The following is a 25692-nucleotide window of genomic DNA, read 5'->3' as shown; positions in this document are numbered from 1 at the left end:
CTGTGCTGTTCTTTAATAAGACTACTGACAAGTACTAAAAAAACACGTCTTCAATTCATCACTTTTTATTTCACATGTACCCAGTTCTCAGAGTCTCCAGAGACATTTCTATATTTCTGTGTGAATTACATCATAAGGTCTATGCATGTTATCACACTGCATTGGGAATGAGTCATGACATTAATTTGGAAGATGTAGCAGAGCTGAGTTGGTAATTTGTATAAAATCTTTTTATTTAGCGGTGAATAATGTCTCTATGTATGTATGTATGTATGTATGTATGTATGTATGTATGTATCTATCTATCTATCTATCTATCTATCTGTCTGTCTGTCTGTCTGTCTGTCTGTCTGTCTGTCTGTCTGTCTTTCTGTCTGTCTATCCATCTACCTCTCTAAGTTCACAAGAGAGCAGCACCAGGTTCAATTTTGCAAAACAAAACCTTTTGAAAGGTTCTATAGGAACTGAAGCGTTGCACTTGGGGCTAATGAAATCTATCTATCTGTCTATCTATCTATCTATCTATCTATCTATCTATCTATCTATCTATCTACCTTCCTACCTACCTGTCTATCTACCTGTCTATCTATATATCTAGCATATCCACAAAATTTATCATAGCACTAATATAACATATTCACTGTACAGGTAGTCCTCAGGTTACGACGGTCTCGGGTTACGACATTTCATGGTTACGACTAGAGATGAGTGAGTAGGTCCTTGCTAGTCGGGAGTGCTAGCAGCTTGCATTTATGCGGGAGCTGACTTTTTCTCATAGGAATGCATTGGCTAGCGTTGATTGGCCAGTGTACAGCATTCAGTCAATCAACGCTGGTTCTGCCGGAGGCTCATCTGTGAGGAGGCGGAGTCTAAAATCGGACCACAATGGAGACTGCTGTGGTTCAATCTTAGTCCTCGCCTCCTCACAGACGAACCAGCGTTGATTTCCCGAATGCTGTACACTGGCCAATCAACCCTGTTCAATTCATTCCTATGAGAAAAAGTAAGCTGCTCGTAACAGCAAGCTGCCAGCTCTCCCGACTAGCAAGGACGAGCCTGCTGCAGAACCAGCGTTGATTTGCCACAGGATCGTCTTTGCTAGCTGGGAGTAAGTGATTTAGTGTGCAGCGGCTCGGAACTGTACTGTACTGTATATGGTACAGTCTTCCTCGGTTCCGAGCCACTGCACACTAAATCATGTTGATCCGTTCCTACGCGGCGTCATATGGTACGTTTCCGACTTACGTCGAAATTCGGTTTACGACGACGCGTACGAACGGATCAACGTCGTTAGTCGAGGACTACCTGTATATGGAAGTTATATTATATTCAAATATGTTGGTTTTGACACTGATTTTGTCATGGCTTCTGCCCCCAAATCCTTGTCCTATCAAATAATAATGGCACTGCATGTGAATTTTTGCAACCCCACATGCACCAAAAACATTCAGGATGATTTTTTTAATCTTTAAATTCACAAAATCAGCATCAAGTCCATAAATAATCTACATGTTTTGCAACCCAATAAACATGCAATGGAAATTTTCCGGGACATACTTGTAGCATGAAATTTCAATGGGGCTGCATTACGCCTATGGCAGAAATCGTAGAGTACGCCTTCAATTTTTCTGCAGACCTAGAAGTAAACATTCTAAGATTTTCAACATGCAAATGTGATATGTGTGAACGTAGCCTTAGTGTTGCATCATATTTTATTTGTCGTGTGTCCTTGGCTGTTAATCTGCGGCTGTGTCTGTCTGTTATTGGAACATATGAAGGACATAGATGGCTGATGTAGAAAGCATACAGTTGCTGTGCTAGTGAAGCGTTATATTGACACTCGCACTGGAAGCAGCTGATCTGTAGCCTGTTTGAGCATGATATTGCTGTTTCTTTCAGTGTGGGCGTCTCCTTGTCTAATTACACGAACTGATCTCTCCGTGGGCAGTGGAGCTACGTGAATCCCTGCTTCCTATTTTAGCATCTCTCCTCCCTTGGGAATACCGTATACATTTAAGACGCTGCAAGTGTGCTTGACGTAGTTTTGACGTGTAAATACTCATTTCCATTGAATGGGGAGAAAGGTTCTTTTTGTTTTTTTCCAGCTATAGACTCTACCAGAGGAACCTGCTCCTGACATCTGCTCACTAGGCAACAAGGCAAAAGCGAAGGGTTTTCTATTTGATGCAGGTTTTTTAGAGCATTCGTATCCTTTCTGAATATTGCACAGATACGGTTTGAGATGGAAGGAGGATGCTGGCCTTACAAGTGCATTGCTGTAGTGTCTATCTTGTCGTCATGCTGCTTACTATTTGTGTCTGGCATAGAGAGGCGATATGTGAATGAATGGGCTGCAGAGATCATGGGTGGTCCAAAAGAAGCAGAGCTACTAGCAAGAGATCTGGGCTACGAATTAGTTGGTCCGGTAAGCCATACTCTTTTTTTATTAATCCTGTATAGATGTTGTGAAAATGCATATAATTTGATCATGCATAGTTGTGGTGGTGGTGGGGTATCAATATGGTCATTTAAACCAATGATATTATACGTTTTTCGAAATTTTGGTTACGGAACCTGGCGCAGACCTGTTGCTTTACACCTGTGCTGTGTTCTTGATCCATGTGCCTCATCGTATTACCACCCTATCTTGTAAAGCTGTGTGTAACTCTTTATAAAATGACATCATTCATTCATAGACATTGCACTTATTACTAGCACCATGTGTCCACTATATTTACGCCATTCTGTACAGTACAACATATTGCATGCCAGTTTAAGAGCATATATATAATATATATACTTAACTATATAATATAACTACTTAATATAGAAGAATCCTGTGCAGATTATATACTCCCGTAATGTCCTCTTCATTCACTTACTGACATGTGATTTCTGTAAACGTTCAGTATAAGTTCTGAAATCCGGTATGAACTAGAAAGGTTTATCTGCATGAGACTGTTTACGTACCTGCCAGTATACACATGTTCCATTTATATATACTTTCATACAGTGCATGCAACCAAGAAGTTAATTGAATCAAAGATATTGCCAAAGTAAGGGAAAGACGAATGTTTAGATGCTGTTGCTTCATAGATTCATCGTAGGGATATAGACATCTCCATGTAATGCTGATGTTTGCAACACAAAGAAAGGATTTGGCATTGTGAATTGTGTATTGTGTATTGTGAGTCATCCGCTTTCCGAGCTGCCACTGTAAGTCAGAATATTTTAATTGCATATAGTGGTAGGGGGTCATTCAGGTGGCGTCGCACCTCCTCATACCCACAGCTTTCCAGCCCTGTTATAAAGGCAATTAAATTCACGAAGCATTCGCAGGACACATGTCAACATCATTAACATTAATCTCTGGAGAAGTATCTAGCTTATATTATTTTTCCATATTCAATATGGCTGTGCTTGTTACCAGCATCTGCTTGCCGGAGCTACTCATCTGAGTCACACACTTTAGCTTTATGAGATCTGGGCACCGATACATTGGGTCTTACATTAAAATGCATCATCCTTTCGAGGCAGGCTGTTAAATCTCTTGGTGACCACACAGTTCATCTCCTCGATATCTATATGAGTTCTTAAAAATACAGAAGAATAAGGTAGAAAGAGAGTAAAAAAATAACTTTATTAAAAAAAAAAAGCAATACAGATAGAAATGGGGTACAGTAGGTTTGGAAGAATTGAGGCTGTCACTTGACTGACAGGGTATACAAAGGATTTTTTGGTGTAGGCCTTAAGGTAATGTAAGTTAGACACCAGGCCTCCTTCTGTATATTATATGTGTACTGCATATACTATATTATGGTTACTTGTTTACTAAACCCAGAACAGTCGGACATTACCCAAAATGCGGGACTATCCCTGGATATAGAAAGAGTCCAACAAGCTAATGCTTGGTTCACATCCGTGTTGGTATTCCGTCTGGAGGAGTCATGCGGACAGGAAAGTAGATTGTGAACTACATTCCTGTCTGCATGATCCCTGCGGAGATCTGGCGGCAAGCACACAGACCCATTATAGTCTATGGGGTTTGTGTGCTTTCTCTGGCACACCACTTGCAGTTGCTTTCGGTATTCCGTTCGGGGGGCGGGGGGTCCTCACGCAGACTTCCCCGGACGGAATATAAACACTGATAAGAGGCCTTACATGTGAAGAAATGTTTTTTGGGTCCTTCCTAGAAGATGTTGTAATTGTACATTGCCTTTGCTGGTGACATGGAGAACTCTGTGACATGTGGTGATTAGTTGTCGTAAACCCCAGGAAACTGGACAGAGGACGGCTTGCCGGCGGTCAGCTTTAATACCCTTTTATTTGAATGGGTTTTTAGAGGTGACCGGTGGTGTCCATATGCAGCCTCTCTATCTGGAAACTGGTTTTTTTGCACGGTCACAAAATCCTGCATGTAGGACTTTGTGTCTGTGCAAAAAAAAAATGGTTTCCAGGTGGAGAGGCTGCATTCGGACACCACCGGTCACCTCTAAAAACCCATTCAAATAAATGGGTGTTAAAGCTGACCGCCGGCAAGCCGTCCTCTGTCCAGTTTCCTGGGGTTTACGACAGAAACCCGGGGTGGACAGTGGCAGTAGTGTGAATCCAGACATTAATGAACAAATTGACAACTGGGTGTTACAATTCTCCTGTCAAAGAAGTGCATATGTACCTAAGTATTCTGACATTGACTGTCCTGACTGGAAAGCTCATAGTTTACAAGGATACACCCCCAATGGGTAAAATCCAGTTGTCAATTTATTCATATAGACAACACAGAGGAATTAGGGTATGTTCACACAGCGGAATTTGCATTCTGCATGTGAACACTTCGGCGCGACTAGCACTGGCATCCAGTAGCGGCATTCTGCTCCAGATTAGGCCCCAAGAATGGGCCTATTCGGGAGGCAGCCTCGGGCCGCGGCTCAGTCAATCGCTGAATCTGCAGCAAGATAGGGCAGCTCGCTTCTTTTTTCTGCTACTTGACTTCAATGAGAGCCATTTTATGAGGCGGATTCTGCCTCAAAAAACTCTGTGTGAACATACCCTTACACAGCACAGAGTTATAAGAAAAGATGATCCAGAAATGTTTCTACTCTGAGGAATACAATTATTTATTAAAACAGACATATCAGGAGAGAGGACCCTTGCATACATAAGAGAAAAGTTGTACAAACCGTACAACATCACTGGATCTGGCCAACTACCGTCCAACTATCTACTGGGAGAAAGGATCGGACATGATGATTCTCATCATGCTTGATCTTTTTTGTTCCCTGGGGCTAAGGTCACACATTGCGGAAACGCAGCTTTTTTTGTTGCAGATTTTGTTGCGTTTTTTTGAGCCAAAGCCAAAAATGCCTACATTAGGAATGGGAAATATATAGGAAGTTCTTATACTTCTCCCTTCTGCTCAATCCACCACTGGCTTTGGCTCAAAAAACCGAAGCAAAATCTGCAACAAAAAAAGCTGCGTTTCCGCAATGTGGGGCCTTTGCCTTAAGAGAAAAACTACAACCTGAGGTATCCAGCAATGGTTTTCTCCTCTCTCTCAAATGTAAATGTATATCGTATAAATGTAAATGTAATGCGTGTCTTAGCCAAACTAAGTATGCAAGTGTATTTTGGAGTCAGGAGAGCTCTCAGTTGTACAAACTATGTAAAGTGTATGGACACCTTTATGCAGAGAACTACAGTCCTATGAAAAAGTTTGGGCACCCCTATTAATCTTAATCATTTTTAGTTCTAAATATTTTGGTGTTTGCAACAGCCATTTCAGTTTGATATATCTAATAACTGATGGACACAGTAATATTTCAGGATTGAAATGAGGTTTATTGTACTAACAGAAAATGCGCAATATGCATTAAACCAAAATTTGACCGGTGCAAAAATATGGGCACCTCAACAGAAAAGTGACATTAATATTTAGTACATCCTCCTTTTGCAAAGATAACAGCCTCTAGTCGCTTCCTGTAGCTTTTAATCAGTTCCTGGATCCTGGATGAAGGTATTTTGGACCATTTCTTTCTACAAAACAATTCAAGTTCAGTTAAGTTTGATGGTCGCCGAACATGGACAGCCCGCTCTCAAATGATCTGAAAACAAAGATTGTTCAACATAGTTGTTCAGGGGAAGGATACAAAACGTTGTCTCAGAGATTTAACCTGTCAGTTTCCACTGTGAGGAACATAGTAAGGAAATGGAAGACCACAGGGACAGTTCTTGTTAAGCCCAGAAGTGGCAGGCCAAGAAAAATATCAGAAAGGCAGAGAAGAAGAATGGTGAGAACAGTCAAGGACAATCCACAGACCACCTCCAAAGAGCTGCAGCATCATCTTGCTGCAGATGGTGTCACTGTGCATCGGTCAACTATACAGCGCACTTTGCACAAATAGAAGCTGTATGGGAGAGTGATGAGAAAGAAGCCGTTTCTGCACGTACGCCACAAATAGAGTTGCCTGAGGTATGAAAAAGCACATTTGGACAAGGCAGCTTCATTTTGGAAACAAAAATTGAGTTGTTTGGTTATAAAAAAAGGCGTTATGCATGGCGTCCAAAAAGAAACAGCATTCCAAGAAAAACACATGCTAAGCACTGAAAAATTTGGTGGAGGTTCCATCATGCTTTGGGGCTGTGTGGCCAATGCCGGCATCGGGAATCTTGTTAAAGTTGAGAGTCGCATGGATTCCACTCAGTATCAGCAGATTCTTGAGAATAATGTTCAAGAATCAGTGACGAAGTTGAAGTTACGCCGGGGATGGATATTTCAGCAAGACAATGATCCAAAACACCGCTCCAAATCCTCAGGCATTCATGCAGAGGAACAATTACAATGTTCTGGAATGGCCATCCCAGTCCCCAGACCTGAATATCATTGAACATCTGTGGGATGATTTGAAGCGGGCTGTCCATGCTCGGCGACCATCTAACTTAACTGAACTTGAATTGTTTGTCCAAAATACCTTTATCCAGGATCCAGGAACTGATTAAAAGCTACAGGAAGCGACTAGAGGCTGTTATCTTTGCAAAAGGAGGATCTACTAAATATTAATGTCACTTTTCTGTTGAGGTGCCCATACTTTTGCACCGGTCAAATTTTGGTTTAATGCATATTGCACATTTTCTGTTAGTACAATAAACCTCATTTCAATCCTGAAATATTACTGTGTCCATCAGTTATTAGATATATCAAACTGAAATGGCTGTTGCAAATACCAAAATATTTAGAACTAAAAATGATTAAGATTAATAGGGGTGCCCAAACTTTTTCATAAGACTGTATATAGATTTGAAGCAGTAAAGCAAAGAATTAGTTAACAGTAAACTTGACAGTGATCTGGCCACTTTGTTACACTTGAATGCACATTTAATGTGAATGAAGATAAACAGAAGAAGAAGTAACAATACATTTACTTTATGACATTGCGGAAAAATGGTAAAGCCTATTGTAAGGTCTGACAATGGAGACTGATTAGCCGGTGGCTTATCGTGTGAAGAATTACGATAATGTATGTGGGATGGGTCCTATAGTATCTAATAGCAGACTGCTAGCCTGGCTAAGCTCCAGTAAAAATGTCTACGCAAATACGGCATGACCTCAGGCTGATACTTTATATAAGATAATGTTGGTATTTAATGGCACCTGCGAGAAATCTCCTTCATTTGCCTTGTAGACCCTTCAGCAGACTCAAAGGGCCCCTTCACACGGAGTTTACGCTCCGTGTATTCTGTATACGCTCTGTGTATTCTGTCCATGTTACACGTGTAAAATGTAGTTAGCCATTGAATTCAATGGCTTGTTCGTATGACGCACATCATTTTGCGCGCGTCTTTTTGTATGGCGCGCAAAAAGATGCGCATTATACGAACAAGCTATTGAACTCAATGGCTAACTACATTTTACATGTGTATTTTTACACATGTAAAATGGACAGAATACACAGAACATATATAGAACACACGGAGCGTAAACTCCGTGTGAAAGGGCCCTAATATCTTGGAAACTTGTAGTCTACTGATGGATTTTATTAGAAATGTCCTATAAAATTTGCATGGTTGTTGGTGGCATTCTCTGTGACCTGTGCAGAGGTCACTGTGCAGAGAGGACTAGATAAGCTGTGAAATCCTCCATTGTGACTGGTAGATTCTGTGTCTTATCTACATGTACATGATAGCTGTGATCATCAGTGTGTAGATAAGTGAGGCCACTGCTGCAAAGAAATCTCCTATAGAAGTCTCAGCATACTGTTTGCCTTGGTGACCAACGCTACAGAATTTATTTATTTTTTAATATAGATAATAACATGTACATTTTTTAAAAACCCTCACGAAAAATTCTTGAAAATTATGTTTAATATAAACCCTGATTAAAAAAATAGGTCTTTTTCTGGCGAAACATTCCTCTTGAACAGATATTCTAGGCTATCTTAGGATAGGTCATCATCAATCAAATGATCCTTCCTTCAGGGTAATTTGGCTATTATTAGAGATGAGCGAACACTGTTCGGATCAGCCGATCCGAACAGCACGCACCCATAGAAATGAATAGAAGCACCTGGCACGGCGACCAGCCGCCGGCAAAGTGTACGTGCCAGGTGCTTCCAATTCATTTCTATGGGTGCGTGCTGTTCGGATCAGCTGATCCGAACAGTGTTCGCTCATCTCTAGCCATTATAGTTCTTTTTGTCTGTTGCAATAAAATACATTTATACAAAAGATTTCTAAACAACCTTTGAGATATGATTTAAAAACACCACAAAAGTCCAGAGAGTCACTACAAGGACCCATTCAAATCATACTGTCGGTTTACAGTATTTTTGATATATGAACCCCCATGGAGATAAACCCCCAATGTTTGCAATTGTTAAAGGTATTAAGACTTCTTATGCAGATAAATATTCAAGGATTTTATGAAGTGGCAAAGCCAATAGGCTCTCATGAATAGTAGTGTATACTAAGTGCGGGTTCACACAAGTGTTCAATCTCCGTTATGCAGGTTTCTGTTTTCTGTTTTTTACCAGACACAAAGTCCTGCATGTCTGACTTTGTGTCTTTTTAAAAAAAAAAAACAGTTTCGCCGCGGAGAGCAGATGGCGCTCACGGGCGGACACTTTTCAAACCCATTCAAATGAATGGGTTTGAAAACTACCTGCCGGTTTCAGTCTCCTGTCCAGTTTCTTGGGCAGGAAACGGAAACCTGCAAAACTGAGATCGGGCGCTGGTGTGAACCTGCCCTAAGTGGTATGTTTGCTTAGAGGAAGATGCAAAGTCCATAAGCTCCTATGTAAAAGAAACAAATACAATATAGTTTTTGGTATACATTTCTTGTAGCATGCCCCTGTACTGACAAGTGTAGTTGACTGTGTTTTTCAGTACAGCAGGAAAAAAGCTTTTCCATTACATAGCCTCCAAAGTCCGGATCACTGCCCTTCTATGGCTACCTTTGCTTTATGCCAACAGTAATAAACAGTACGAGCAAATAAGTCATCAACTATTTTATACAAAAATTAATCTTTGATTAAAAAAAAATAATTATCTTTAGAGCCACTAAGTACTTCTAAAAGCGCTTAAAAACCACTGTGCCGGCCAGTCATTGTTAGTATTATTATTAGTAGTAGTATTACAGTATGTAAACCCTCAAATGTAAAGCGCCATGGAATTAATGGTGCTATATAAAAAAACAATAATAATAATAATAATCTTCTTTCAAGATGATAAACTTAAAGGCCAACTTGGAACACGAAACAACCCCAAGCTCCTAACTTCCTCTGGTCATTATACTAAAACATATCTTTATACTTACCTATATAGGAGTTCATTGAGTCTCAACACACTCATCTTTGGCGCTCCCAGCACCTGCGTGTCGGTTCACTGAAGTCAAAGATATACACCTTAGCTACACTGCACATACACCAAGGTCTGGCACCTGCGCACTATACTATATTCAGTGTATGACTGTGTGGGTGCCAGGAGTACAGAAATTGGGTAATGATAAAGTTTCTTTTATGGACATGATATATATGTAAGAGTCCACATAGGATAAGGTATAGTATCTGTAAGCAGGCTTGTCGTTTCTATGAAAAGAGTGTCTTATGTGGCGTCTAAATAGGGGAGGTCTGGTCTAGGATCTTTACAAATGGCTGGGGCAGGCAGCGGCAGTTGCATTTTGGTCCTATTCTAACATGGCCTACCACATCAGAATCAAGACCAAAATACGCGGTTTATGTAGACCGCTAGCTTCCTTTTTTCAGGTATGTTCCGGCTCACGGAAAAAAAGAAACAAGCTGTCCTTTCTTCAGGCAGATTCCGCGGCTGAGTCAGATCTGGCGTCCGCCTCGCAACAGCACCCTCTGAACTAGGCCCATTCATTTGGGTCTACTCCCGGAGTGGGAAGCCGCAACTGTTGGAATCCGTGACAGTCGCGGCAGGCGCATTTTGGTCTTATTCTGACATGGCTTCCCGCATCAGAATCAGGACCAAAATACGTGGTCCTGTGCCCCGTGTGAACAAGGGCTAAGAGCCCAGTTAAGGATGTAGCTATTAAGATTTCATCAGTTGCAGGTATGACTCAAATGCTGGGACCACAAACCATTGTAGTAAAATAAAGAAAATAACAAATTGGACCTGATGAAATCTGTGATAGCACACTGATCTGTCCTAAAAAGTAAGTGCATTACACAGTCTGATCTTGACTAGGAAAATCACACACCCCGATTATCATCAGGATTGATTACACACCCCAATTATCGTCAGGATCGATCACACACCCCGATTATTGTCAGGATTGGTTACACACCCCGATTATCGTCAGGATTGATCACACACCCAGATTATTGTCAGGATTGATTACATACCCCAATTATCGTCAGGATTGATTACAACCCCCCCCCCCCCCCCCGCCAATTATCATCAGGATTGATCACACACCCCAATAATCGTCAGGATTGATTACACACCCCGATTATCGTCAGGATCGATCACACACCTCTGGTGATTGACAATTAGAGCAGTTATTGAGGACAAATGATAACAGTGACACTTGATAATTGTCCTGAATATCGGGCAGTGTAAAAAGATCTTTAAGATTACAGATAGCATATCTGCTTTGGATACTATGAATTTTTTTGCCCTTTAATATGCAGTTCATGCAGGAAATGTGGGGATCCATACATTTTAAGATGATGTTTGATGTTGGTGTTTCTGTAGAGGACTTTTGTATTGCATAATCTTCATTGTGCATATTCCATTGTAGTATTTTGGCAAAACTATTTCACTATCAGTGCTTCAGGTTCTGCAAATATCAGGGGTTTGGTTCCAAACCAGGAAGCCTGAGTTATTCAGAGATAACATTTTTAAGTTATTTGGCAGTTTTTTCATGGGCAACTGTAATGATTACTTATAACCATATACTATTATTATTATTATTATTGTTTATTTATATAGCACCATTAATTAATGGTGCTTTACATTTGGGGATTACATACAATACACAAAATATACAGGTAGATATAATACTAACAATGAACGACTGGCACGGTGGGGTAGAGGGCCCTGCCCGCGAGGGAAGGGGGGTAGAGACAGAAGGAGAGGGGGAGACTGTACAGATGGCAGTGCGGTGATAGCGTTATTGGAGGTTGTAGGCCTTCCTGAATTGGTGAGTCTTCAGGGCCTTCTTGAAGCCTGTGATGTGGGGGTCAGTCTTAAGTGTCTTGGTAAGGAGTTCCAGAGTATGGGGGATGCACGGGAGAAATCTTGGAGACGGTTGTGTGAGGAGCGGATGAGAAGCAGAGCGGAGTAGGAGGTCATTGGAGGATCTGAGGTTACGTGTGGGCAGGTAGCGTGAGATTAGTTCAGAGATATATGGAGGGGCCAGGTTGTGGATCGCTTTCAATGTTAACGTTAATAGCTTGAACTCAATTCGCTGGGCTATAGGTAGTCAGTCGAGGGACTGGCAGAGGGGAGCAGCCGATGAAGAACGGGGGGTGAGGTGGATTAAGTGCAGTTTAAAGTGGACTGGAGGGGGGCGAGGGTGTTTGCTGGGAGTCCATGGAGAAGGGTGTTGCAGTAGTCTAAGCGGGAGATTATGAGGGCTTGGACAAGCATATTGGTAGTTTCAGGGGTGAGCGCTGGCCAATGCATTCTATTAGCCCGATGAAGTAGAGCTGAATGTGTGTGCTAAGCACACACATTCAGCACTGCTTCATCACGCCAATACAATGCATTAGCCAGTGCTGATTGGCCAGAGTACGGAATTCGGCCAATCAGCGCTGGCCAATGCATTCTATTAGCCCGATGAAGTAGAGCTGAATGTGTGTGCTAAGCACACACATTCAGCACTACTTCATCACGCCAATACAATGCATTAGCCAGTGCTGATTGGCCAGAGTACGGAATTCGGCCAATCAGCGCTGGCTCTGCTGGAGGAGGCGGAGTCTAAGGTCGGACCTGAATGGAGACTGGTGTGGAGCGATCTTAGACTCCGCCTCCTCCAGCAGAGCCAGCGCTGATTGGCCGAATTCCGTACTCTGGCCAATCAGCACTGGCTAATGCATTGTATTGGCGTGATGAAGCAGTGCTGAATGTGTGTGCTTAGCACACACATTCAGCTCTACTTCATCGGGCTAATAGAATGCATTGGCCAATCAGCGCTGGCCAATGCATTCTATTAGCGTGAACTGAGTTTGCACAGGGGTTCTAGTGCACCCTCGGCTCTGCTACATCAGATTGCTACATCTGATGTAGCAGTGCCGAGTGTGCATCAGATGTGTAGTTGAGCAAAACTGACTCAGCACTACTAAGTCTCTGCATTCGCATAGGAATGCATTGGCCAGCCTTCGGCCAATCAGCGCTGGCTCTGCCGGAGGAGGCGGAGTCTAAGGTCGGACCTGAATGGAGACTGGTGTGGAGCGATCTTAGACTCCGCCTCCTCCAGCAGAGCCAGCGCTGATTGGCCGAATTCCGTACTCTGGCCAATCAGCACTGGCTAATGCATTGTATTGGCGTGATGAAGCAGTGCTGAATGTGTGTGCTTAGCACACACATTCAGCTCTACTTCATCGGGCTAATAGAATGCATTGGCCAGTGCTGATTGGCCAGAGTACGGAATTCGGCCAATCAGCGCTGGCCAATGCATTCTATTAGCCCGATGAAGCAGTGCTGAATGTGTGTGCTTAGCACACACATTCAGCTCTACTTCATCGGGCTAATAGAATGCATTGGCCAGCGCTGATTGGCCGAATTCCGTACTTTGGCCAATCAGCACTGGCTAATGCATTGTATTGGCGTGATGAAGCAGTGCTGAATGTGTGTGCTTAGCACACACATTCAGCTCTACTTCATCGGGCTAATAGAATGCATTGGCCAGCGCTGATTGGCCAGAGTACGGAATTCGGCCAATCAGCGCTGGCTCTGCTGGAGGAGGCGGAGTCTAAGGTCGGACCTGAATGGAGACTGGTGTGGAGCGATCTTAGACTCCGCCTCCTCCAGCAGAGCCAGCGCTGATTGGTCGAGTTCCGTACTCTGGCCAATCAGCACTGGCTAATGCATTGTATTGGCGTGATGAAGCAGTGCTGAATGTGTGTGCTTAGCACACACATTCAGCTCTACTTCATCGGGCTAATAGAATGCATTGGCCAGCGCTGATTGGCCGAATTCCGTACTCTGGCCAATCAGCACTGGCTAATGCATTGTATTGGCGTGATGAAGCAGTGCTGAATGAGTGTGCTTAGCACACACATTCAGCTCTACTTCATCAGGCTAATAGAATACATTGGCCAATCAGCGCTGGCCAATGCATTCTATTAGCTTGATGAAGCAGAGTGTGCACAAGGGTTCAAGCGCACCCTCGGCTCTGATGTAGCAGAGCTGAGGGTGCACAAGGGTTCAAGTGCACCCTCGGCTCTCCTACATCAGAGCCGAGGGTGCGCTTGAACCCTTGTGCAGCCTCGGCTCTGCTACATCAGAGCCGAGGGTGCGCTTGAACCCTTGTGCACACTCTGCTTCATCAAGCTAATAGAATGCATTGACCAGCGCTGATTGGCCAGAGTACGGAATTCGGCCAATCAGCGCTGGCCAATGCATCCCTATGGGAAAAAGTTTATCTCACAAAAATCACAATTACACACCCGATAGAGCCCCAAAAAGTTATTTTTAATAACATTCCCCCCTAAATAAAGGTTATCCCTAGCTATCCCTGCCTGTACAGCTATCCCTGTCTCTTAGTCACAAAGTTCACATTCTCATATGACCCGGATTTGAAATCCACTATTCGTCTAAAATGGAGGTCACCTGATTTCGGCAGCCAATGACTTTTTCCAATTTTTTTCAATGCCCCCGGTGTCGTAGTTCCTGTCCCACCTCCCCTGCGCTGTTATTGGTGCAAAAAAGGCGCCAGGGAAGGTGGGAGGGGAATCGAATTTTGGCGCACTTTACCACGCGGTGTTCGATTCGATTCGAACATGGCGAACACCCTGATATCCGATCGAACATGTGTTCGATAGAACACTGTTCGCTCATCTCTAATCGTTGGCACATTTTTAGCTTGTGCACCATTACCATAGTATTCAGCTCTTGAACACATCCATTAAGCCAAAATCATACCGATAAGTGGAGGGTAGAAGTTGCAGTTGGCAGAAGTAGCATAGTGTACAGAGCTGGGCCTGCTTGGAGTATATACTGATAGATATATGGTGAACAGGCCTTTCACGTCAGAACTATGTGAATAGAGGCTATGTAGAGAAAAAACAGTCCATGCACCTGGAAAAATAGTTTCATCATATAGCATTTAATAAAATATAAATCTCCTTATAAAAGCAGAGACTTAAAAAGCTTCAATAGGGACCCATAGTCAATTGGTGTTACTGAATGATACAACTCTGTAGGACTTGAAGGTTATATGGAGCCACAATCTGACTGTGTACATGAGGCCTTACAGCACTAGGGCTATGGACTTTAAAGCAATTGGGAATATATCTGCATGATGAATACACGGCGCTTTGTGTTTGCGTAGGTTTCCACCTACACTTACAGATCATGGTAAGGGTAATTGGATTCCTATGAAATCAGCCTTAAATTAAGGGTATGTGTTTGTGCACATACGTGTATATAGATACACTAATAGGGAATTAGTAATAGGCAAATTATATTTTAAGGTTGATAGAGTTTATTATCTAAAATAATATGTTTTATACAATCTGTCTCCATATCGTTATATTTAATAGCATTATAATTAGTATTTTGGTAAGAATTCGGAGGTAGGCAACTATGAATAAGTGCATGTTGATGTCAAATAATTTTATATTACTTGGCTTGCAATTATGTACTCTTGCTATTTGCGCAATGAATGAAGTGTTTGCTTTTGCATGCATTTATCCAGCGCCAGCACATCATATTGCATCTTACTATTGTTTGCTTAATCTGTCGCTCAGAACTTTAGTAGAATAAAATATTTATTGTGGATTTTTCAAACATTTCTTTCAATTCTATTTTACTTTCGGAAATTGCAGTTTCTCTTTCAAAATGGATATTAAAAATAATATCCGAAAACCTATATTTCCCTGTAGACCCTTATATATAATATCTTTGCCTATGCTGAATGTAAAGTCTGTCCCTTGTATATGCAGTCCTGGAGTCCGAGACATATAGTAAATTACAAAGTATGTGCATACTGTATAACAGAATTTTCTTACTTGCAGTAGTTTCAGGTGTAACTAATAGTCTCTCACCTCTGGTTCTAACTGCTGAAATGCGCAGTAACAGCAACACAACTGCAACAAAATCGCAGTAGAAGTGCAGTGTGAACCCAGCTTCAGGCTTGTATTAACATATAACACATTGTGTCACATTCAGTCTGTTATATCTGCATTTCTAATGAAAATGAATAAAACCCCAAAACATTATTCTAAGCTTTATCCATATGATATATCAAGCATGTGAGATACACAAGATTCTGGTTTTACATTCTAGACTAGATTATATGTTTTTTTCCATTAACTTAATTGTCTAAGCTACCTCCTTGCTTTCCCTCAGCCCTTACACTGCATTTGGGTTCGCCTCGTCTATTTGCTTCAGTCTTTTGTCAATATAAACTGAATATTGTGCTCTTGAAAGACATGGCAAACATGCTTGAACTTTGCTCATAGGAGGACACGTGAACAACATTAATTTTCATTGGTGCATTTATATAACACAGCTGAGTAAGCTAGACATATCACTTCTATATGTGCGCCACGGTCGCACCTTTTTTTTTTTTTTTTAAATGAGAAACAGTTCTAGGAAGGCATAAAACATACCGCAATAATATTATTTAGGCTAAACCCCTTGTTGAAAAAAACGCTGCATTTTACATTACCTGAAAAGTGAATGGGATTTTGGCTAATCCTATCCACACATTGCAGAGAAAAATCTGCAGCCGAAAATTAGCATGTCAATTATATGTGTAGAAATGTTGGCATTTTCCGTATAGATATAACGGGGTCAGAAAGTCTGCAGAGGAAAACTCTGCGAAAATGCAATGAAAAATGCTGTGGAAAAAAAAACTGCTTGCAGTACATGATTTGTGCACACACCGAGCAGAAACCATATGGACCCCATTATAGTCTATGGGATCAGTGTGGTTTCTTAGCTAACCACTTTTTTAATGCGTTCAGTGTTCCGTTTAGTGGGTCCCCAGGTGGACTGCCCGGATGGAATACCAAACACAGATGTGAATCGGGTCTTAGGGGAATCATTCTTTGTTGAGGAAGTAAGGAGACATCATCACAATGTTACACAAAGAAAGGCTGTTAGGCAGTGTTAGGGAACACTGGGACGGGACACAAGAGACAGTGAGCCCTAAGCTGACGCCCCCAACTGTCCCTTCCTATTGCCAGGCCCTATCCTACGTAATAGGCAGCAACCATGAAGACGTTCCCTCCCTGAATACATGAAACACAAAACGCAGACAAGACGAACAACAACAACGGGAAGTCAGCTAGCCAAGGGTCGGTAACAGTCGAGCGATGCAGTTCCAAATCGGAGTCCAAAGAATAGTCAGTGAGGAAAGCCAAAGGTCAAGGATAATAGTGTAAGCAAAACAGGGCCAGTAAAGAGCAAGTATGCACACGGCAATAGCAAGCGCTGGTGTGAATGGGAGCCAAGGCTAAATAGGGAGGAAGAACCCGCCCATGGAGTTGACAGGAAGGCAGGCTGTCAATCACAGGGCAAGGCCAGATTAACCATTAGAGGAGCAGAGAAAACTGAAGGTGAAGGAGATGGGTGTGGTGGAAAATCAATTACCAAGGTGAAAGAATAGGGCAGTGTTCAGACAGTGCAAAGAGAACCCAAAGGAATAAATCACAACCGAACACATCTCCTGCGCTGCAGCATGCGGCTGGATGATGATGCCAAAGCCCGGACGGGCAAAGATGTTACAAAGACATTATTACTTTCTTGGGGCACAAAGGAACTGAATGAGAATGGTGGTATCCCAGGTCATGGGAGTATTTAGGAACATGACTTAACACAAAATATGTATTCAGATTCTTCATTTAAATGTTTACACTGGGCCAACCAATCTCTTATATATGGCCTTGTATCAGTGCTCTTAACTTTACATGAAGAAGTCATTGTTCATCACAATATAGTTTCATTGTTACCAGTGGCACATCTCACCCCCACCAGGATACATGCTGTTATATGATTCGGACTAGAATGTGATCGACAACATACTATAAACAGGAAAGCCAGTTTCTACCTATTTCTACTAGATGACTGAGAAAGCCTATCATCCCAATGATGACCCATCATCAGCCCAAGTAAACAGACAGACACACCCTCCTCTGCACTTGGACCGAACCAAAAATCTCCCGGTCTGGGTTTTGAAGGCAAGGAACCGCGCTCCACCATGGAAGTATTTCCAAACTGTAACTTTTATTTACTATCACACTAAGCTTGTCAGGGTAAACATTCCTCTCTCAAGTGTACAAGTAACCAGAAAGACAGCTCTGTTTGGAAATACTTCCGTGGTGGAGGGCGGTTTCTTATCTTCAAAACCCAGACTGTGAGTTTTTTGGCCCAGTCCCAATGTATTGCTACACACCTTAGGGTTATACGGAATTCTGCTGCTGCTTTACACCCAGAGAGGAACCCTCTGTACAATCGGTTCCAGTGTTATTTATGGTGGCTGTGACTGGTATTCACAACCTGCTAAGGTGAGAGCATTTCCTGAGTCACGTATGTATGTTGGTCATATCTTATGGTTTTACACTATGTACTGCTCAGTGCTGTCTCTTTGTTTTATTTGAGACACCCTCTGCTGGGGTGTGTGCCCACCACTTTGTAGCTAGCATAGGTTTTAGGCATCATTCGCACCAGAAAATTGGTTTAACTCATGATAAATTTGGCAGTACCAATAACCTTGCCCCGAGCATACCTAGAACATGCCCAGAGAAGTTCTGAGCTGAGCTCTAAAATAATTGTTACAATTTTTGCACAAATGGCATTTAACAAGTCGCAAACCCAAAGTTTGCAACATTTTGAGCCACAAAAGTGGGATAGAAACTTGATGAATCTGCTCTAGTGTGCAAGTACACTAAGGATGCGTGATCTGTGACTGTATTAGTGCCACATTGTATGGGAAATTTGTAGTCTGAATGGTCATGATCAGAGATTACTTTTTGTAGGCAATAGTGGAGATGACCTTTTTGTGTCCTAACCTGTGATTATTGCAAAAAAACGGTCATTTTTGGAACGTCTGTGTCGAATGTTGTGCTCACATTAATGAGAATAAGATTTTAAATAAAACTGGCACCAGTGTATAGCCACAGTCCCCAAGACCTTGGCTCTCAGTGGTTCCAAACTTATAGTAGGTATATGTGAACTAGCGGGCATTATACTGTGTGAGGGACATTATACATTATGTTATGTGACTGAAGCATTAGAATCCAAGTGCAGATTCCAGCAAAAAAAATTCTAATCTGCAAAATATTTTTGTTCATTGTTAAAATAAAAAAAACATAAAGATCTGAACAATTTTAAGTAGACGAACTATGGTCTGTTTTTACTACTAGGCCAGTGTGAAGCCAATGTATGTAAGCAGCAGCGCGGTGTGATTTTTATATTAATAGACATAATTGGGATTGTGAATAGTCTGAGACTGTCAGCTACTTAAGCAGAAGTGGAATAGTGATTCTACAAAATGAGCTTTCCTCCGGCCAGCATGAGTCAGAGTGTGAATGGCGCTCATTGTGTAGTAATGTATCTTTTCCATTAAATGTCTCTTCTCTCATAAACCCATGACGTCAGACCTGGCCGGAATGGCTAATTGGCTTTATGTAAATAAGAGGGCGATATGACTTTGTTTGGAGATAACATACTGTATAATTTATCAGCATCCTTTCCTGGGGCTAGGAAAAAGGATGAACCTATACAAGCAGATAGAGATCGAGGTCATACAATCCAACCCACGTTACCCATTTACTCAAGCCATTACAGGTGTTTGCCATTTAATTACAGCATTTAAGATGCTTAAAGTGAGGCTTATGATAGGAACTGGCGCACTCTCCGGATTATCACTTATTTGTATGAACAAGAATTGCTGTGTTATTACGATATAGTCTTAGCCTTTCAGTTTTTATTCATTGACCAAAAAAAACAAACACATAAATATGGTATGTTCAGAGGAATATCATGATTTAGATGTGACCACCCTTAGGATATATTCCATGAGCTTGTATGTGTTTCTCTCTTGTTATATACTACTGTACCATCTATGAAACTGTATCACTGAAATTTCCCCATTGTGGGACTATTAAAGGATTATCTTATCTTATCTTATTCACACAACCATGCTACAGAAACCACCATGAACAATGAATGAATGAGTGTGGAAGGAGGAGATTATAGAGATTGATATAATGGACATGTGAATAGTTCAATTTATATATTTGTAGGAGATTTATGGCAGTTTTCTGGCGTGCAAGACATGAAAAAGTCAGGTTTTTGAAAAAAAAATTTATGACTTTTTTTTAATTATCAAGACAAATAATGTGAAATGGATGCCATGCGAACAGGCTGGGATGCAGCAAAAGCCACCGACCCAGCAGATTTCTCATTATTTATGCCAAAAAATAGTGAAACATATACCAGAGACCAGTGGAATAACTAAAGTCTTCTGGACCCAGGTGCAATCTTTTGTCCGGGGCCCCTACCTCATCCTTACAGTGAATTCTTGATAGTGATGGTTATGAGCACTAAGGAGTTTAATCCACCTTAGTGTGGTTAGGATAATCTGTGGGTCTCCTTGGATTATGGGCCAGATGGAAGCTGCAATCTCAATACTGATGCCAGTGCCTATGGGCCCCCTAAGGCTTCTGGGCCCTGGTGCAACTGTACCCTCTTCACTCACTCAAGTTACGCCCCGGCAAGAGACAATGGCCAATAAGGAGAAGACGATCTCCATAATGTACAAAAGATTCAAGCCGTCAACCCTGGAGCGAGTCACCTTTCTCTCTCTCCGGGGTTGACTGCTTGACTCTTTGACACATTATATAAGCTGTCTTCTCCTTATTGGTCATTATCTCTAGTATATGTTTTGCTATTTTTTGGCTATTATGTATACCCTTACACTGTGTAATTACCATATACCCTTTACATAGCCTTATTGATTTATTATTTGCACATATAGTTTGCTTATCCCTGGGGAAATTTATCTCATACACATGGTTTTATTTCTCCTCCTATGTGTTTTTAATATATATGTTAATTTGTATTAACATTTATTGTATGTATTTGTGTGCTCAGATTTTTTTGTGCCTTACAATAACAATATAAAGGCAAAAGGTTGTGCTGAGTTGCCAAATCAGTCATTTATTTGATAGAGAATCATTACAAATAAACTGTTGGCTCAGTCTTCCTTAAGGCCCCTTGCAGATGACCGTGGTGTTTTTCAGTGTGATATCCAAGTTTTTCCTGAATAGTACACTGACCCATTCATTTCTGTCAGTCCACACACATGACCATGAATTACATGGTCCCGTGTGCAGGCTGACAATCCGGGCTGCAAAACTCAGGACAGATCTTATTCCTGTCTGGAATTGCGGCTGTGCCTCCATGTGTCGCCCATGTGCCGGCTGTGCTGTTCAATCCCGGGTGATGGCTAGCACACGGTCATGTGCGACTAGCCTAAGGTTGAAGCCCCACACTGTGCAAATGCAGCTAAGGCCCCAATTGCAATGGTTTTGGAAATATAACGTTTTCCATATAGGTATAATAGGGACAGAAAGTCTCCAGAGGAAAACTGTGCAGACTTTCTGAGAAAAGTGCTGATGTTTGTCACGCTGAAAAAACTTGGGTTGAGGCTAAGGCCCCACGTAGCGAGCCTCAGCTGAAAAGCACAGACTTTCTGTCCGTATTATACCTGCACGCAAAATGCCAGCGTTTCCTAAGGTATAACTGACAATTTACAAAAAATTAGCCGACGTCAAAAGTTAAATGCAAAAAACTTTAATTATACAAACTAATGACATATCTTGTACTGCATATTCTTTTACAGATTGGACCTCTTGAAAATCACTATTTGTTCAGGCTATCGACACATCCAAGAAGAATGCGGAGGAGCCTCCCACACATAACAAAGCGGTTAGCTGATGATGACCGAGTAAGTGATTTGGTATTTTTCTTATTATCTTGGTATTATTTTTGACAATGTTTTGTCAGGGACTGTCTAAAAAATTAGAGATGGTATCAAGCTATGAACAGAATTTGCATTAGAAGAGACATTTCAATCTCCCTGTTGTTGCATCAATGGAACACATGGAAGAAATGTATCCTGCACCCTGCACCATGATCCTGGTGTGAAAAGTCACAAAGCAGGGTGTTATGACTTTTTGGGCTTATTTGCACAAAACACTTAACAACATTTAGCAATTTTTATATGACTCCCAGTTTGATATGTGGGTGGGAAAGCGGATGTGGTTAGCCTGCCTAGCTGTCTGCACACTGAATTTATCAAGTGCAACATTTTGGCTAAGGCCCCAACTCATTTTGCCACATTTTTTAAGCTTCCTATATATTTCCCATTACTTTTGTAGCCATTTTTAGCCACCTCAGGTTACGGTCCAAAAAACGGGTAGTTGTGACTGAATGCCGAGGCACTGCACTGGCATCCAGAGGCGTGCTCCACTCTGGATTAGGCTCAATGAATGTGCCTAGTCAGGAGGAGAGAGTGTCTTTAGGCCGAATGGCGAGACGAAACGGCCTGAAGAATGAGCATCTCGCTCATTTGCTCATTTGAGCATCTCGAGGCGAAGCCGGCTCCCGGAAAAACACCTGACCGGCTCCCATTGATTTAATTGGGAGCCGTCTTTTTGGTCAGGATTTTGAGACGAATACAGCCTTAACATCTTGACCAAAAAACCCTGTGTTGAACTTACCCTTATGTCTCTTGCACATGCCCAAGTTTGCAGGTTGAGTTGGTTTTAGCAGGAGACCCTCAGATGACATCCAAGTGTCATTCAAGTGTGTTCTATGATTCATTAATTTCTATGTAGGAGTTCTGTCCCGTCCTAATACATTATCATGGAGCAGGATAGGAACTGCCAAATAATTTTTGGACTGGAATGAAGCATCAGACGGTACACTCGATCGTTTGCATGAGGACTAGGACTTAAGTCTTATTCACATGTCCGCAATTCACGTATGTTTGTCATCTGCATTTTTTGCAGACATTATTATTTTATGTATGTATCTAAAATTTTTCAAACTGTTACAAATCTGCAACAAAAAAGCTGCATTTACACAATGTGCGGTCTTAACTTAAAATTATATTTATGAACCACACAACCCATTAAAACAAACAGGGTCTTATTTTTCAGGGTCAAATTTCATTTTGTATGGATGGGTTTTATATGAGTGTTCTTGTAGTGTTCAGTGTTTGTCGGAAACCCTCAATAGCTTATGGAAAATAGTGCAGAGGAGGTTGATAAATATGCCAAACACTTTACTATGCTCTGTCTTGTATCACTTGTGATGTATATCTTATAAAAAAAACATTATATAGGGTTATAAACTGTAATAGCAGAAATATGACATGATGTGTTGCTGCAATCCCTAGGTGGCGTGGGCAGAACAACAATATATTAAAGAGAGGAGTAAGCGCGCGGCCTTCAGACCAAACACAGCAGATCTTTTTAATGATCCTTTGTGGAACCATCAGTGGTATTTGGTAAGTAATGTGTAAAAGCTGGATTATAGCAACACTCCAACACTGTTCTGAAATTCAGTATGTGAACAACTAGGCATACAGTACTATAAACCCACGGACTGCATTGTCTTACTTATATACTGTACATATATATATATATATATATATATATATATATATATACACACACCTGATTTCAGTAGCATCAAGTATCGAAATGCACAGTGATGTTCTATAATGGGAGTCTGATGGTTAGATGGTTTGCTTGCAGTAAATCAAATGATTAAATGTGCCCAAATCTCTAATCATATGTAAAAGCACTCGTGCTCCGTGTGTGCAATATAATACATCAGGCTAGTTTAGTGTGCAAATAAAAGTAATGCTTCTGTGAGTGACAGTCATAATACATCCACATTTGAGGAGCTGTATTGTAACCACAAATCTCCTCCTACCCACAATAGCAGCATCATAAGAGTATATGGTGCTGTGATTTCAGTTCATGAGACTCACCATTGGGATGGAATGTGCAGCTATAATATGGACACAAAGAGGTGGTTACATTTTTAAAAACTGTCTCCTTATAGTCCCCCTCCTCCACCACTGCTCATGTGCCGCACTAGCAATTTGATGATGATGCTGATATATGAACAGGGAATCATAATGTGGGGGCCACAATGGGGGGGGGGCAATATACTGTGGAGGTTACAATGAGCACGGCATGATACTGTGGGGGCTGCTAAGATGAGGACATTATACTGTGGCGTCACAATAAGTGAGCATTAATCATACTATGCGGGCCACAATGGGGGGCATTATTTATTTATATTGTGGGGGCCACAATGAGGTGGCATAGTTTGGGTCTACAATGAGGGGAACATTATGCGACGGGCACTACAAGGAGACATTTTACTGTATAGAGACAACAGGATGGACATTTTACTGTACAGGCCAATAAAGGAGAATTATACTGTGTGGGGACACAAAAGACCCTGATATAGAATAAACGGGCCAAAGGGAGTATAAGTGGGGCTGGATGTGTGGCTTATGATGCTGGAATTCACCCATTTTTGCATTTTTAAAAATGCATGGACATATAGATAAATTCCACATTGCTGAATATGCACCTATGTTATAGAAATACATCAGGGATCATATGATCAGTATATCGCTCAACGCAAAGGACACATCTATTATTAAAAGTCTATATCACAAAATGCAGACATAAAATATTTAGTATTAGAGATGATGTAAGAAAAGTGCATTTTTTCCAGTCTAATTGTTGCTTTTCTGTTCTCAGCAAGACACAAGAGTGAACCCACAACTGCCAAAACTAGACCTCCATGTCATCCCGGTATGGAGGAAGGGAATAACGGGGAAAGGAGTTGTAATAACTGTATTAGATGACGGATTAGAATGGAATCATACAGACATCTATGCAAATTATGTAAGTGCAATAACTTCTGGCATCAGCATACACTATGGACATGTGTCTTCAAATTGTAAAGCAAATCAATCCTATTTTTGTTTTTCAGGATCCAGAAGCAAGCTATGACTTCAATGACAATGATAAAGACCCCTTTCCACGATATGACATCACAAATGAGAATAAGTATGTAGCATACACCCATATCTATGTCATATAACCTTCATTGCTTGGCTCATAATCTAAATTCTCTATCAGTATGTCTTTGTCGTGTAGATATAAAAAAAGAACGAAAACTTGGTAATCTTCAGTAGTTGATACCTTTTTAATGGCTTACTCATAATGATGACAAATGGCTGACATTTCGGAACCTTAGGCTCCTTTCTCAAAGCAAATTTAAAAACATTTTTGAAGGATGCATATATATATATATATATACAGAGCAGGCACAAAGGGTGTTAGATTTCAGGAGGGGGGGGGTTTGGTTGTTAGTAATTGGTGAGACAATGTAAGCATTTGGTAGAGACAATGTGGTAATTGGTGAAGACAATGTAGACACTTACAGGTCCTTATCAGTTCACACTGTAAAAAGACATGAACCCCTGTGATGCATTAAGCCCACACTCTAGTGTCTGAAGCAGTGTCATGAATTTATATTCATGTATTTGTCGTGTAGAAGGAAACCCAGGCAAAGACAGTTGAAAAAACAAACACCATACAGATATTGTCCTTGGTTTTTTATACTGATGGCCTATTTTCAGGATAGGTTATCAGTATCTGATCATTGAGGGTCTGACACTTGGACCATGCAACGATCAGCGGACTCTAGGATTCAGAAGCTACAACCACAGATGGGGCAAGAAGAGGCTCAGCTCTTATTTAAGTATGAAGCGCACAGCTGTCACCATGTCACCATGTACAGTGGTGGTACTACAGCTCTGTGCTATTACTTAAATAGGAGCTTTTGACATGTAGTTGTATCCTAATAGAGTAAAGACAAAAACCAGCCAAGCAACAAAAAATAAAATAATTAGAAGTTGCCGATGGGGTATGGATAGCATATATTTTCTAGACCTTCATGGGA

The 25692-nt window shown here is 41.4% G+C and overlaps 1 protein-coding gene across 1 annotated transcript in view; it reads left to right on the top strand.

Annotated features, from left to right (window-relative positions):
• The first annotated feature begins 1927 nt into the window (after window positions 1–1927).
• Window positions 1928–25692, top strand: part of PCSK1 (proprotein convertase subtilisin/kexin type 1) — a 38440-nt gene continuing 14675 nt past the window's right edge. The window contains exons 1-5 of the mRNA XM_075271899.1: window positions 1928–2425; window positions 21536–21640; window positions 23096–23206; window positions 24483–24629; window positions 24718–24794. Of these exons, the coding sequence (XP_075128000.1) occupies window positions 2243–2425; window positions 21536–21640; window positions 23096–23206; window positions 24483–24629; window positions 24718–24794 (623 nt within the window). The 5' untranslated portion in view covers window positions 1928–2242. The remainder of the gene's footprint in view (window positions 2426–21535; window positions 21641–23095; window positions 23207–24482; window positions 24630–24717; window positions 24795–25692) is intronic.

This window comes from Leptodactylus fuscus, chromosome 1 (genome assembly GCF_031893055.1).
Source record: "Leptodactylus fuscus isolate aLepFus1 chromosome 1, aLepFus1.hap2, whole genome shotgun sequence".
Lineage (NCBI taxonomy): Eukaryota > Metazoa > Chordata > Amphibia > Anura > Leptodactylidae > Leptodactylus > Leptodactylus fuscus.
Note: the sequence above shows the minus strand (reverse complement) of the source record. Positions and strands in the feature narration are given on the sequence as shown.